Below are 16,433 nucleotides of genomic sequence, written 5' to 3'. Positions count from 1 at the left end.
CAAATAAATTTGGCAAAGTTGTAGGATATAAAATAAACCCACATAAATCCACGGCATTCCTATATATTTCCAATGAAATTCAACAGCAAGAGATAGAAAGAGAAATCCCATTTAAAGTTACTGTAGACATTATAAAATATTTGGGATTCTACCTGCCAAAACAAACCCAGGACCTATATGACCACAACTACAAAACACTTTTCACACAAATAAAGTCAGATCTAACTAATTGGAAAAATATCAATTGCTCGTGGCTGGATCGAGCTAATATAATAAAAATGACAATTTTACCTAAATTAAATTATATATTTAGTGCCATACCAATTAATTTACCAAAAAACTACTTTATAGAGCTAGAAAAAATAGTAACAAAATTCATTTGGAAGAATAAGCAGTCCAGAATATCAAGGGAATTAATGGAAAGAAATGCTAGGGAAGGTGGACTAGCTATACCAGATTTCAATCTGTATTATAAAGCAGCAGTCATCAAAACTACTGGCTGAGGAATAGAGGAGTGGATCAATGGAATAGATTAGGCACACAAGATTCAGAAGTCAATGACTATAGTAATCTATTGTTTGATAAACCCCCAGACCCTGGTTTTTGGGATAAGAACTCACTATTTGACAAAAACTATTGGGAAAACTGGAATATAGTATGGCAGAAACTGGGCATAGACCATTATCTAACACCATATACCAAAATCAAGTCTAAATGGGTTCATGATCTAGGTATAAAGTTTGATACTGTAAGCAGTCTCCTAAAACAAGGAATAGTTTACCCATCAGACTTGTGGAGAGGGAAAGACTTTATGACTAAACAAGAATGAGAAAACATTATAAAATGTAAAATGGATAATTTTGACTACATTAAATTGAAAAGCTTCTGTACAAAGCCAATGTAACCAAGATTAAGAGGGAGGTGGGAAATTGGGAAAGAATCTTTACAACCTATGTCTCTGACAAAGGACTCATTTCTAAAATATACAGAGAATTGAGTCAAATTTATAAGAATACAAGTCATTCCCCAATTGATAAATGGTCAAAGGATATGAACAGGCAGTCTTCAGAGAAAGAAATCAAAGATATCTATAAGTACATGAAGAAATGTTCTAATTCACTGTTCATTAGAGAAATGCAAATCAAAACAACTCTGAGGTACCACATCTTACCAGTCAGATTGGCTAAGATGACAAAACAGGAAAATGACAAATGCTAGAGAGGATGTGGGCAAATTGGAACACTAATGCATTGCTGGTGGAGTTGTGAACTGATTCAGCCTTTCTGGAGAGCAATCTGGAATTATGCCCAAAGAGCTATAAATACTTTCATACCCTTTGATCCAGCAATACCACTCCTAGGGTTATATCCCAAAGAGATCATAGAAATGGGAGAAAGACCCATATGTACAAAAATGTTTATAGCAGCTCTTTTTGTGGTAGCAAAGAATTGGAAATTAAGGGGGTGCCCATCAATTGGAGAATGGCTGAACAAGTTGTGGTATATGCATGCTGTGGAATACTATTGTGCTATAAGAAACGAGGAGCAGACGGTCTTCATATTTACCTTGAGAGGCTTAAAAGAACTGATGCTGAGTGAGAAGAGTAGAACCAGGAGAAATTTGTACACAATTACAGACACAACATATGTGTGATGACCAACTTTGATAAACTGGACTCTTCTCAGCAATGCAGTGATATAAGTCAATCCCAAAAGACTCATGATGGACAGAAATATGTGCATCCAGAGAAAGAACTGAGTTTATATCCAGGTGGAAGAAAAATACCTGATCTTTTTCCTTCTTTGGTTTTATGTCCTCTTTACCATTTTTCATTCCAGCTGGTACAATCCGTCCTTATAACCTAACTAACGTATAATGTGAAAGTATTTACAGATCCTATACTTGACTATATGCCGCCATGGGGAGGGGGGGGGACAAAATGTGAAACTCAAGGAATTGTGGAATTGAATCCTGTAAACTAAAAGGAAGCAAACAAATTAATTAAAATTTTTAAAAAGGAGAAAGAAACCGGTCTAAAGAGCAAAGATGACTTGTTAAAGGTTTTAGGAATAAATCAGTGACTGACCTGGGACTAAGAGTTCAGGTCTTAATCTCACTCTTTTACAGGTGAGGAAAGTGATGCACAAAGAGGTTAAATGACTTGCAGTCACATAGCTGGTGACAAGAAGAAAACAGAGTCCTGAACAGAATAAAATGTAGATGATGCTACATAGTCTGTGATGAAAACTTTCCATCCAGACTGTTCTAATCCTTCCAGGATATGTTTAGAATCGCATTACTAATGACCTAGGTACTCTCTTCCATTGAACAATCAGCTACTCGGTGGTCTGTGAAGTCATTTAACTTATGTCTCTGGGGCATGTGCTGTTATAGGTACTCCTTCCAAGATGAGGAGGACATGTTTATGGTGGTGGATCTCCTGCTGGGTGGCGATCTGCGTTATCACCTGCAGCAGAATGTCCGCTTCCAAGAAGACGCGGTGAAGCTCTTCATCTGTGAGCTCTCCATGGCATTGGACTACCTCCAGAATCAACGCATCATCCATAGGTCAGTTGTGGGCATGGGTTTCGGGACTTATTTCAGGAAGATGACATTCAGAGTTAGGAAGATCTCAGTTGAATCTGAATATCTATTAAGAGGTCACAGGATACCTGATGTTGGTGAGATACTACACTGAGCTCAGCAGTTCTATCATCCTAGATGGCTTTCTACTGGGGCTTAGCAATGTCAATGCAACTGGTAGGCCTAAGGAACAGAGAAGGAAGAAGTAAAGAAAGGCAAAGAAAATATAGAGTAGAGGGGTGGCTAGTGCCTTTGGGCAAGTCACTTAATCCCAATTGCCCTCCAAAAGCCAAAAAAAAAAAAAACAGAGAGAGTAGAAAAAAGAAAGGACCTTTAAAAAAAGAACAGCAATTGAAAGTTATTCTAAAATTAAAATATACTCAGTATTTCATTTTTATAAAAGACACAGAGATAGAGAAATGGGAGGAGGGGGAGAGGGGAAGAGATTTATAAAGTTTTACAAAATATATTTTCAAGTTTTTGGAAGACAAAGATTAATCTGTATTTCATTTTGATAAAGAAGAAAGAAAAAAAAATAGAGGAAAGGGACAAAGGGAGAGAAAAGAAAATTTTAAGTTTTAAAGATACCCGTTTGTGAGTTATTCTAAAACAGTTTAATCTGTATTTCATATTGATAGAGGAAAAGGGGTAGAGAGGACAAAAGAGGAAAGAAAAATAAAGAGGTTTGTAAATCAAGGAGGATTATCAATGCTTTGAAGTAGCTACTTAGGTTAATCGCTCTGCTTTATGCTATTCAAATAAACACAAGTTTTCATCACAGACTAAGTAGCATCATATACATTTTATTCTGTTTGGGACTGCATTTTCTGGTTATTCTAAGTGGGGAGACATCCAGTGAAGATCACAAGCCAGTGTAGACAAGAGACTATGAAGCACAGTTAACTAAGGATCTAATAATATTAACAACTCATTTATCTAGTGTTTAACCTACATTCTCATTTGACCCTTGCTACAGGCTTATGGGGTAGGGAGTACTTTTATCATCATCTCCATTTTACAAATGAGACCTGAGAGCCTAAGAAACATATCCATTATCTCCCAGTTACTAAGTTCTAAAATGGCATTCACACTCACCTCTCAGCCTGACTACAAACCCAGTACCACACACTGCTTTCTGCTTCTCCTAAAAAATACTGAAATGAGCACATTATGTTGCAAAACCTTAGTAGCTACATAATTAAGGGAAGTCCACAAAACATGACGCCTTTGCTTTGATCACCTAGCATTTGGTTGAAGAGCATTTAAATACCATTTCTTTATCTTTTGTGACCACCATTTTTCCTTTTAGATAATTGTAAAGTGGTGACTTGGCTACTTTAAGTCAACAAAGAGCTCAGAATCCTTAGAGTACATATTACCATTTCCAGGCCAAAGTGATAGAAAGCCCCAGCCATTAGAAATGGAGATTTGTACATTTGCTAAGTTAATCAGTAGCAAAATAAGACTGAGAAAAGGAAACACTGATATTTCTCACAACTCTGTGAAGTTTAGTTGAAGTGTTACAATACTCATATGTAGATGGAGGAAACTGAGGCAGACAGGAGATTAAATCTTGCCCAAAATCACACAGTGACTGAGGTCGTTCTCAAACCCAGGCCTCCTGACTCTAATCCCTTTTCCACTAGTCTTCATTACTTTTTACCTTGGGGAACAGGAACTTTCATACCTAGTATTGTCACAATAGCTAGATAAGCCCCCTGTTACTAACATCACCTTAAACCCGACCCCTTGTTCTGGCTGTGTTTCTTCTGAATACCAGCAGCTGGTTGAAAAACATTTTTTTTTTCATCAGGAAGGTCCTTTTCATCTTGCAGAGTTTGCCCCCACTGTCTTTTCTCTCATTCATCATCCCAAGAAAATTGCCAGCTACCTTCTGGAGTCTTGGTTGCTGACAATGTAGAAATCAGGAAGGACGAGTCATTATGTGAAGCTGGCAGTACTTCAAAACATCTTTTAAATCTTTTTCTTTTCTTTATAACACAGAATCTATTTTCATTTAAGTTCTGTGCACATTCTCTTTCTCTCTCTCTCTCCCCACACAAACACATATATATATATATATGTATATGTACACACACACATATATATGTACATATATACACATATATACATTATGTATGTATGTCCCTGACTTGGTTTCATTCTGTCCCTTTTTATCCCCCATCCCTCATATACCTGTGATCATTTAACCCAAGCTGTTTATGAGTCAGAATGAGAATCTACTTCCAAATCTTTGTACTGGCCATTTCCCACCACTGGAGTCCTCTGCCCCCTCACCTTTGTCTCCTAGTTTCAATAGCTTCCTTTAAGTCTCAGCGTAAGTCCACCTTCTGCAGGAGTACTTTCCTCGTGCCTTACCTTCATCTACCCTGTATATATATTGTACAGACTTAATTATTCACTTCTCTCCCCCATTACAATGTAAGCTTTTTTAGGGAAGGGACTGTTTTTACCTTTCTTTCTATGTATGGCTCTTATCAAAGTGCCTGACTTAATAAATACTTGTGGACTACAGGAACAAAGAAGTGAATACATTTGGTGTTTTAAATCTTTATCCCTTCGCTGTCCTTCATTCTATCAAAAATTGTTGCTAATTTCCAACCCATTTGTGTTGAACTTCTTTCTAATGAGATAGTTCATGCCACTGGCTTGTGTGAGCAAACCTTTCTGCTAGGAACTATGGGGTAGGTATGAAGAAGGGGTCTCTCTATAGCCCTTGTCTTCAAGATGCTTCTAATGCAGTACAGTTAGAGTACGTTCCATTATCTGAGACTGTGTATTTAATAAGTTGATCTGGCTTCTAGTTCCAGCTTTGTCACTGACTTGCTGTGTGATCTTAGGTAAGTCACAAAATTTCTCTGCATTTTACTTTGATCACCTGTGATGTATAAGGGCTGATCCCCTCAAAGTCCTCATCTAGTCCTAAGCCTATCAGTTGTATGTGGGACAAAAATTAAATGGATTAAAAGGAATGTAGGGCCCACTAAACTGTGCATAAGGATGCCTGTGGATCACATTCAGACTTAGAAAACCACACATGTTTATATATTTTTAATTAAAAATCTACCTATTAAAATCAGAGAGGAGCTATGTTTTAATCTGCTTCTGGCTGCCCTCCCAAGTCTTGTGGGCCACCTGTTTGCTGCCTCTGCTATAGGGACTCTGAAAAGAAAGAGATCAATTACAATTAAAGGAATAGTAAAGGTGACATATGATAGTAGAGAGAAGTTTGGGAATCAGAAGGCTTGGGATCTCATACCACTTCTGCCTCTTATTGGCTGCTTGACCCTGGTTCAATACTTTTATTTCTTTGGAACTCGGTGTCCTCATCTCATAAAGTGGCAAAGTTGGGATAGATGTTCTCTAAAGTCCCTTCAAGCTTTAATATCTTTTATTTTATGTAAGGCAACATTCAATAGAAAATCATTCCCTAAATCCAGATCCTTCCTTTCTTTAGTCTTTCTGGGGGATTCACGGTGAAGGGTGATAACCTATAAATCCCACATTTTTTTCTCAGCCATATATTCTTGTGAAATTCTTGTTCTTATTTCTTACTCCAAGATGTTCCTTAAGTCAAAACATTTCAAGGTTGCTCTTCAGTAAGTTTGGAAGGACAGCATGAATTTCCAATGTTTCCACCTGGACTTTCACTTTTTACTACTTTAATTCAACTAATGAAGATTAAATGTATTTTTTTTAAGTGTTTATGGGGCAGCTAGGTGGCAAAGTGAACCAAAGCATTGGCCCTGGAGTCAGGAGGACTTGAGTTCAAATCTTCCCTTAGACTTAATACTTAGTAGCTGTGTGACCTTGGGCAAGTCACTTAAACCCAACTACCCTCCAAAAAAAGTGTTTGTTTTCACACACACACAAAAAAAAAAAACTAAACCTTAAGAATAACAAAACTAATTACAATCACTCCCTTGACAGTACTCTTGCCTGATATGCAAATCACAGTGATCTCTCTGAAGAATGATTTTCGGGAAAACTAATTGCCACAGTTAAAAATTAATGGATAAATTTCTATTAGTGTCTTCATGTCCAATTTTGAGGAAATTCAATGAGTAATTTGGGTATATGGGATGAATTGTCAAACAATTGTTAAGTGATGAGTCACCTTGTATCAAAGTCACATATCAATGAACGTTTGATACTTTCTTCATCTCCAAGAAGCCCTAGACACTAATGAAGTTGTAACTTTTTGCTTTTTCGATTTGTATGAACAATGAAATTTTATTAGGCAATTTATGCAAATAATTGTAACAGGGAGCAAAACTGTAGAAAGTTCATTCGAAATTGAAACAAAAAAAGAAATAGAACTATAAAGTTTGAAGAAAGAGTTAATAACTTTAAAAAAGAGATAGTTTTCTGCCTTTTATATCACCCTTTTTCTTCCCTGCAGCAATAAGATTGTGCCCATGGTGTTGTCACATTAACTGTCTAGGTTTTCTGAATGACACAAACAATGCCTCCTTCTGAGTGAGAAGAGGAATAGACTTCCATCCTCTTCCCTATGAGGCTCTTGGAAGAATTCTGACATGGGCAGCCACTGGAAAGTTATTTGACCACTAAACCTTATCTCTCACCAGTTCCATGATATCCCAGAGGAACTTTCCATAGGGACCCTAGAACCTTGAAATGATGCGTTTCAATGTTTGAACTTTAGCTGTGGGAGAGGATGAAGGGTAGTGACCAAACCAGTGATTCCTCTGGTATAGAGAACTCCCAGGTTGGAAAATTTGCTCTCCAAAAATGCACATCAGCACTTTCTCTGCAACTTACTGTTGCCAGTGCAAACTGGAATCTTCTCAGGAGCTTAGAGTCTCAGAAAATTGCTTAGAGCACTGAGAGGTTGAGTGTGTGGACTTGGTTGTCCAGAAAGACTATTGTTGCAGGATTAGCAAATTATAACTGGGATCTAATTTTGTTATTTTATGATGATGGATTATTATTTGTTATCTTAAGATAAGGAGCTCTATATCCTGTCCTTTCCCCCTTTGGATATTGGGTTCCCTTATTTTGTCTGGGCTGGACGTGCAACAGCCAGTCCTAGGCCTAGCCCTACTACTGATTGGCACAGAAGCTTTGGCAGCCTGGTGGCCCTCTGCTCCTAGGGTCGCATGAACTCAGGTCTTCTTGGCTTAAAGTCCAGTGCTTTATCTGGTATGCCATGCTGCCTTGGCAGTAGAGAGTAGGCAAAATTGTTAAGCCAGTGAAATGTGTTATTTTGAATTTTCCACTTTCTATCACCATTTGGTCACCTTCTACCTTCTCTGATGCCAGGTTCCTCTTGCTGGCCCCTTCCTGGAGTACTATCTAAAGCACACTGGGCTTGTCTAGACCTTTTCCAATTCATACCAATAAAATCCAGCTTATCTATGGTACTACCCCATTGTTTTGCATTTGAAATTGATTCGGGATTTGACATTTGAAATTGAGATGAGTTGTATTTGAAAATAGCCTTTAATGACTTCCCCCAAGGAAGTTGCCTTGGGGAAAAATGTATTTCAAGCCCTGTGTCAGGCCAGCATTTCTATATGCCATAAAATCTTGAGTTGGAAGGTCATCTGATTTAACATCTGGTATCATTTTCACTTATAAATACTAAGCAGACCCATTTTTTTTAGCTGCCCTTTCTGTGGCATAATTTTATTCTTCCTATTCTTTGTACACATGAGACTAGCCCTGGTGCAGAATAAAGTGGATGACTTCTAGTATAGAAAGAACATAAGTGGCATCATTTTCCCCATATTTTTACTGTTTGTGGCCCTTTCCCCTAAGACATCTGCCTGCTGTGCTGGTTATATACAGCAAAAGGCTAAGCAGAGATGTGATGATGTCATTTGCTGAACAACCATTCACAAATTCATTAGTCAGGATCACATTTAGACTTTATTGTCAACTCAGAATCTTCTTCCCATTCAACTGAGGTCACTTTTTGTTTTTGTTACAGTTGTTTTTACCTGTCAGTGAAAAGTGAAGCTAAAGCTTCACCAGGCAGATCTATGAACAAATTCTATGTTCTTGAATCTCTAACCATACATCTTTTTTTTAAATAACAAATTAACAATTCTTGAGAATGCCCAGTGCTTCTAATCCCTGCAATTGAAGAGGCTAAATCTTGGTGGATTACTTGAGCTCTGGAGTTCTGAATTTCAGTAGTACCAAAGTCAGGTTTCCATACTAGTTCTGACACTAATATGGTGAGCCACCATGAGCAGAGAGACAGCAAACTGCCAAAACTTCTGTGCCGATTGCCAGTGGAGCTGGCCTTGAGAAAGGTTACTGCACTTCCTGCCTGAGCAAATTAAGGAGACCCAATCTTCAAAGGGGCAAGAGGGAGAATATATAGTGCCTTGTCTTAAGCTTATATCTTAAACAAATAATCATCCATCATCATGAAATAAATTAGATCCAAGTTAATTAATTTGCTAATCCTGGAAAAATAGCCTCTCTAGTGATCTAAGTTTTCCGTTTGCATTTTCTAAAAATTGTAATTGTAACCAATGTTGATGTGTTCACTTTGTATACTTTTTCTGTCTTCTCCTTTATAGTTAGACTTTCAGCTGACAGTGTTTGCCATTATTAGTGTGACTGTTGAACAACTCTAATCTCACTTCTGTATGTCAGCCCTTCAAGACTTCAAGTCAGACAGTAATCACATTCCTACTAAGTTTCTCTTTCTCTAGGCCTGACATCCCATTCCATACTACCCATCTCAATCCAACACACACTTACTAAGCACTTGCTATTTACAAAGTGCTGAACTAGATACTAAAGATACAAGGACAAAATGAAAAATAACCCCTACCCACAAAGAGCTTATATTCTTGAGGAAGGGGAAACAATGTTAAAAAGATATTTGTAAACACCCTAATTTGAGGTGGGAAGTTCCACTAACATCTAGGGGGATTCAGAGAACAGTCCTTGCAGGAGGTGGCTGGCCCCTGAGCTGAGACTTTAAGGAAGCTAAAAATTCTAAGAGGTTAAGGGGAGGAAAGAATGTCTTCCAAACATTTGAGATAGCCTGGGGAAGGGCCCAGAAGCAGAAGATGGAATGAGGAATTTAGGCAATGACATGTAGGTCAGTTTGGCTGAAATAAAAAGTTTATGACAAGAAGTAGTGTCTAGACTGTGATGGACTTTAAATGCCAACCTGAGATGTTTGTATTTTATCCTAAAATATCTTTAGGACTACTAAAGATTCTAGAGCCCCTAAGGGAGTGATATGATCAGAATTGTACGTTAAGAACTCTATGTTGACAGCTATGTGGAAGAAGGATCAGAGAGGGGAGAGTTTGAAAATCACTCTCCAATTATTTAGGAGGCTTCTGGATAAGGTGAGGGGTTCGGAGACAGGAAAATCTAAGTTTGATTTTTGCCTCAAACACTTATAAGCCGTATAACCATGGGCACATCGTCTAACTACTCTCTTCTTCCATTTCCTCATCTAAAAAATGAAGCTAATAATAGCACCTACTTCACAAGTTTGTTTTGAGGATCCAAGGAGATATTTATTAAGCAATTTATAAACCTTAAAGAACTGGATAAAGGTAGAAATTATTATTATCCAGGTGAGAAGTAATAAAGATATAAACTAGGGTGGTAGCCATGCAAGATACCAGTGCAAGATAGATTGTGGAGATATCAACAAGACTTGACAACTGATTGGAGATGATGGGATTGAGAATGAAGGAAAGAGAAGAGTCACCAATAAATCAAAGGTTGCAGACCTTAGTGGCAGGAAGAAAAATGATCCCCTAATTAGAAATAAGAAAGTGTGAATGACTTTAATTAATCCTCAAGAGGCAGGACCTTCAGACTCCTCACCTTCCTAAATGACTTATGGAGAGTTATGGTAGCCATATTTGAGTATTTGAAGGGTTCCCACATAGAAGAGGGATTAACTTTGCCTTGCTTCCCTCCTTCCTCAGAAGGAACCAGGAGCAAGGGCTGAAAGCCACAAAGATACTGATATAGGCTCATCTTAAGGAAAAGTTCTTAGCAATCAGATCTATCCAAAAGTAGAAGCAGATTTTTTGTGGGATAGTGAGTTCCCCATAATTAGAGATCTACAATAAGAGTCAGTAAGTCAACTTGCATTTATGAGGCTACATACCAGGTACTATGCTAAGTACAGAAACTGGATGACCATATGTTAACACCATTGGGGAATGTTCTACTGTTAGCTATTGACTATGTATGCTCTTCCAAAATCCTTACAACACTAAGTGTATGTGATTATTGTGTGTGTAGTGTGTGTAAATGAAAAGTACAAAAATGTTGATCTTTTATCTGATTACATAAACTATGTTTGATCCACTGTCCTGTTGAGTTGTATGTTCTCCCTTTAAAAAAAAACTATTGTGCAAATAACCCTTCCTGTTTATTATTCCAAGAAAACATCTCCTTCTGTTAGATTTTTTTAAGTTTCTTTTTTCCTTTAATTTGGTAAGTCTTCCTTTTTATAAGTCAAACATAGAACCTGACAAATGTTCTCTCTCCAATTTCTCTACCCAAAAGGGGCTATGTTACACTAGGAGACAAAATGGTAGGTAATAATGAGGGTATTAGGTTGATACATTCTCATTCTGCACCTGCTCTTGAGCTACTAAATAACAAATGAGTATAAATTACACTTCTGAAAAGAAAAATCAACCTTCTCTGTATTATGCATCAGGTCTTTTTTTTTTTTTTAAATGAGGGTTGAAACATCCATTTTCACCCAAGGCTACCTGCACTTTTAGGCCCAGGAGTCAGTGCAGGTTAACTTAACTAGGTCATCCTGTTCTTTAAATAATTTAGTAGGAATGGGAGGTTTGGTGGATGTAAGGACTTTGTTTCAAATAAAATCTCACCTACTTTTAGGAGGCTGCACAATTCAGTGAAAAGACAGGTGGATGTGGTTTAAATCTTGACTCTGTACATCCTACCTGTGTGATCTTGAAGAAGACAATTAGCTTTTTTGATCCTTGATTTCTACAACTGTAAAATGAAGGGATTAGATTGGATGACACATCACATCCCTTAGAATTCTAAATCTATGATTTTATTCATTTTGTAGGAAAGCTTGAACTATATTATCTTTGGCAAATAAATAAATTCGCTGCATCTTTTTTTGTTTGTTTCATTATAGAATGTTAGAGCTAGAGGGACCCTCTGTTAGGTTAAGGATCCAGGAAAAAGGCAGACAATAGCACATTGAAAATTCAACCAGGAATATGCTGGTAAATACTTAACTACTCAGAAAAAAAATTATGCAGAACAGACTTTATAGGTTAATGTGCATCATTAATATTTTCTCTATCACTTTTTTTTTTTTATAAAGCAATCGGGGTTAAGTAACTTGCTCAAGGTTACACGGCCAGTTATTTCTGGGTGTGGTGCTGAGTATCTGAGCCCGGATTTGATCCAGGTCATCCCGACACTGGAGCCGGTGCTCTTACTCGCTGAGCTACCTGGCCGCCCCTTCTCTATCACTTTCTTAAGTCTAGACAACCAACAAAACAATAAACAAAGCTCTGACTTGTAGAACTTGCTGATTTCTGGGGTATAAATTCTCATTCTGAAAATACAATTGGTTTTCAGGAGCAGGTATGAGCTGGTTCTGGCATACCCTGACTGCATAGCTGTTTACAATCAGAAATCACTGTCACATTTTATAAAAGAGTTCAAGACACATTTCTGAAGCTAGAGATCTTTGTTTGAAAGGATGATATGAGATCCAGCACCTGGGCGTGTGTGAAATAACGGGGGAGTTTTGAATTGGTGAATAGCTGAAGTAGGAGGGGGAAGGGAAAGAGAGAGTGAAAGATAGGGAGAAAGAGAGAGAGAGAGAGAATAAATAGCATATTGGAGAGGTAGTCTGGGATAGTGGATAGGGCATTGGACTTGGAGTCAGAAAACCTGACACAAAATCTGGAGTCTGCTGGGTGTGTAATGGATAGAGCCCTGGGCCTGAAGTTAGGAAGATCCAAGTTCAAATTTAGCCTAAGATTTTCCTAGTTGTATGATCCTAAGTAAATCACTTCTGTCTGCCTTAGTTTCCTTAGCTATAAAATGGGGATGATAAAATGCTCAGGGAGAAATCAATTGACCAGGAGTTTGGGTTAGTAGTTAATAGTAAGTAGTAAAGTGCTCTGGAGTGTATGTCAGCAGGTCCACAATCACCTAGTTGTACAACCGAGGGAAGTAAGGACCCTAAGGGAGAAGTGACATGCCCAGTATCACTCAAGTCAGTGGCATGGCTTGGACTAAAACCTTGGGCTCTTGATTCTCAGGCTAATGAACTTTCTAGTGTACAGCACTCTCTTGGCTTTTGTGAAATCCAGATCACCAAGAAGAATTCAATAATTAGACCTTTTACAAACTGGGAAGTGATTAAACATGTTGAAGTGAACACCAAAGGGGGGCCATAATAGGGTTTTAGCACCCTGTTAGAGAGCATTTTCCCTGCTAACTTGTAATAGTTTCACAGGAGAGAATATCAGAACTAGAACTGACCTTAGAGATTATCTAGTACAGTTGACTTATTTAATACAAAAAGAAACTGAGTCCCACAGAGAAAGAAAATCATTTGTCCACAGACACCAAAGCTGGTCGAGCCAGGGCTATCGCTCTGGTCCAAGGTCCAAGATCTTCCCACTAAGCCTGGAAGGAGGGGCGTGTTCAAAGATCTGTTCAAGCCATCCCTAAGGCATCCTAACTTTCTGAAGCTTGGAACTTTTTTTTTTTAACATGACAGGAAAGTATAAAAAAAAAAAATCCCACCCAAAAGATTGACTTAGTAAAATTTTGCCCTACACTGATCAAACTAGCAGTTATGTGCATGATTTATAAATTGCTTCCGCCACTGAGATTTCAAAGTACAGCTGGATTTGAAACTGCCTAGAAAGGAATATGGCAATGTACCACTGGTTTCATTTTTATTCTCTCAGTGACATGGAGTGTAAATTTGTTTCATTTTCAAGTGAAGAGTTTATTTTTCATGTGTCTAGGCCAGTACATTCTGTTCTGGATCAGTAATGGAGCAAAATACTTTGTACCTAATCATCCCATCCTCTCCTCTGCTCATAAAATAATTGGCTTGCCTTCAGATAACAGTTCTGTTGATGCTCACAATAAACAAATCAGATTCAGTCTTAGGCTTTGTTCTTTAGGGTTATTGATCAGAATTGCAAAGGGGCATGGAAGATACCTTTTAAATTCTTTTTAAAAAGATTTATTGATATTTATATTGATAAAAAACATAATGATAGGCATGTGTCCGGCACATAGGAGGTTAACAAAAAGTTTATTGATTGATTGATTACATTGGCACACTTGTACTTCCACGACCAAGAAGACATCTTTTTCAATAGTATATTCAATTCAATAAATATTTATTAAGTATCTACTATGTGCCAGGCATTGTATTATGCATTGGGAATACAATTAAAGACAGTCCCTATATCACTAATGGAAAAGACTTGGGGCTTAGAGTCAAGACACCTGAGTTTTGCTTCTAAGTCTTCTACTAATTCCTAGTATGACTTTACGAGGATTTTCATTTCCATATCTATAAAATGGATGTTATAAGATCTACTCTGTCTTGTTGAAAATAATGATCAGAGCTCACATTTCTAAAGTACTTTACAGTTTGCCCTGTGCTTCCAACTCAATAACTCTACAAAGTAAGTAGTATAAGTATTACTTATTATTCCTATTTTATGGTAGAGAAACTCAGGCTCAGGAAGGTGATGTGGGAGGCCCAGGGTCACACAAATGTCAATGGCTGAGTGAAGTGCTCAAGCAGAGATCCAGTCTAATGTTTTTTCCACTCTGCGCAAGGACCAAGAGGAATGAGAAGTGGGAAAGAACTTTAGGAAGTGTCTAGGAGGCCTATGTCATCATCAGCTTAACTTCTAAGATCTCACTGACAGACGGAAATGTCAACAGTTGACTAGTTTTGCTGAACTTGTTTTTATTCTTTAATATAGGGGGTGGCTCAGTGGGTATTAGAAGGGAATAAAGGGGCTGTAGAAACAAAAGACATGAATAGATTTAATTAAATTGAAATAAAGGAATGGAAAAAAAAATCCTCAAGCTGCTAATTTTTCCTTACCACAGTGTGCCTACAATGTGAGGGAATTATTTCCCTGCCTAACTCATTGCTTCTATGTTGTCCCCTGCTAAGAATAATACAATCCATAGACCTGGCTTTAGTGGCTTTGCCATCTCTGTGAAATAGAACACAAGGCAGTCATGTAGGTGCTTAATAAATATCTAATATTGTAATTCAAGCTTAGAATTGTGAACTCAGAAGCTTTTCTGAGTCTGTAGAGAGCAGCTCAGCTAAACTTCCCTTCTCAGGGCATTATTATCATGTAAGCTTCTGTAGTATCCTATGGGGGAGGGGAGGGAGATAGGATTTTATGTGAATGCAGTCCAGCATTCAGTTCACTTTACCAGTGTTTATTTCTTCTACCACACCCTGCTGGCTCAGTGGATAGAGTGCTGGGCTAGGTGTCAGGAGGACATCTGTCTGCCTCAGTTTTCTCAGCTGTAAAATGGAGATGATAATAGTGGCAGCTCTCACAGGGTTGTTGTGAGGATTAAATGAGGTGAAATTTGTAAAGTATTTAGCGCAGGGCCTAGCTCATAGTAGGTACTTAATAAATGTTCATTAAATTGAAGATGAGAGATCCTAAATATGCCTCTTTATATCTCACAGAGAACAGGGACAGGCACATTAATCTTCTGTTTCACAGTTATCATGTCCTGTATCAGATTGCTGGGGAACTTGGTTCCAGAGTACGTGCAGAAAAGGCATGTAATTAGCCTATTAAGCTCAGCTAATGTCTTGTAAAGTCATTCAAGTGGGTCCAGTAGAGATATCAGTTACATCTTGTTCCCTGCCTCAGAGAGTGTTACCTTTCCATGTTGGTTAAACTTCCCTTAGAGAGAATCAGCCAAATCAGAGAGAACGGACTCTTTCATATCCTGTAAACAGAGAGATGTGATTAAGGGTTTTTGCAGCCAGAGGGGTATGTGTGTTTCCACCTCCATGATCCCCAACAAGATTCATAGATGTAGAATAAGAAGATATTAGAATTATAAGAGAACTTAAGAGATGTGCAGATTTACTCCATTCATTTTACCGAGGCTTGCCTCAGTCATAAGCTGGCAGTGGCTAAGCCCGGATCCCATCTGACCCAATACCCAGGGCTCTTTCCACCCTACTGTTCTGCTTCTCTGTTGGCTGACCAGACTTATAGAGGACACTGCACTTAGGTGTTGTAAGTAGATATGGAAGGAATGACAATGGTTGGCAATTGACTGGATGTAAGGTGTTGTTATTTGTTTGTCCTTCATTCTTGAGGACCATGACAACAAGGGTGGTGATGTCATGACTGGCAAGTGAATTGGATTTAGGTGAGGCAGGGCTGTGCCGAGTCACCAGCCTCACTCTCTCCCCCAGAGTTATCTGGGTTCAGTGGCAAAATACAGATCAGGACATGTGGAGATAGCCCCACATGCAGTGGGAGACCTTGGCCTTAAGGAAGACAGAAGGGTCAAAGGTGATTCTGAGGTTGTAAAACTGGATGACTAGAAGGATAGTGGTGCCCTTAATAGAAAGTGGAATATTTGAAAGGAAGAGTCAACTTGGGGAAAGAAATAATGGTTTTCAGATACCTTTGGTACATTCAGGTGGAAATGTCAAGCAGACCTGTAGGACTAGAGGTCAGAGGCCTGCATATGTAGATTTTGAAGTCATCTGCCATGGTAGGCACAGAAAGGAGGGAGAGAGAGAGAGAGAGAGAGAGAGAGAGAGAGAGAGAGAGAGAGAG

The 16,433-nt window shown here is 38.3% G+C and overlaps 1 protein-coding gene across 2 annotated transcripts in view; it reads left to right on the top strand.

Annotated features, from left to right (window-relative positions):
• The window catches only part of STK32A (serine/threonine kinase 32A), a 155,095-nt gene that overhangs the window by 72,343 nt on the left and 66,319 nt on the right, over positions 1-16,433 (top strand). For both annotated transcript variants that reach the window (XM_069102656.1, XM_069102657.1), the window contains exon 5: positions 2,395-2,568. In XM_069102656.1, the coding sequence (XP_068958757.1) occupies positions 2,395-2,568 (174 nt within the window). The remainder of the gene's footprint in view (positions 1-2,394; positions 2,569-16,433) is intronic.

This window comes from Petaurus breviceps, unplaced genomic scaffold, assembly GCF_028583685.1.
Source record: "Petaurus breviceps papuanus isolate PSGF00001 unplaced genomic scaffold, PetGlider_PUasm1.0 551, whole genome shotgun sequence".
Classification (NCBI taxonomy): domain Eukaryota; kingdom Metazoa; phylum Chordata; class Mammalia; order Diprotodontia; family Petauridae; genus Petaurus; species Petaurus breviceps.
The sequence above is the reverse complement of the archived record's forward strand: the minus strand, read 5'-3'. Positions and strand labels throughout refer to the sequence as shown.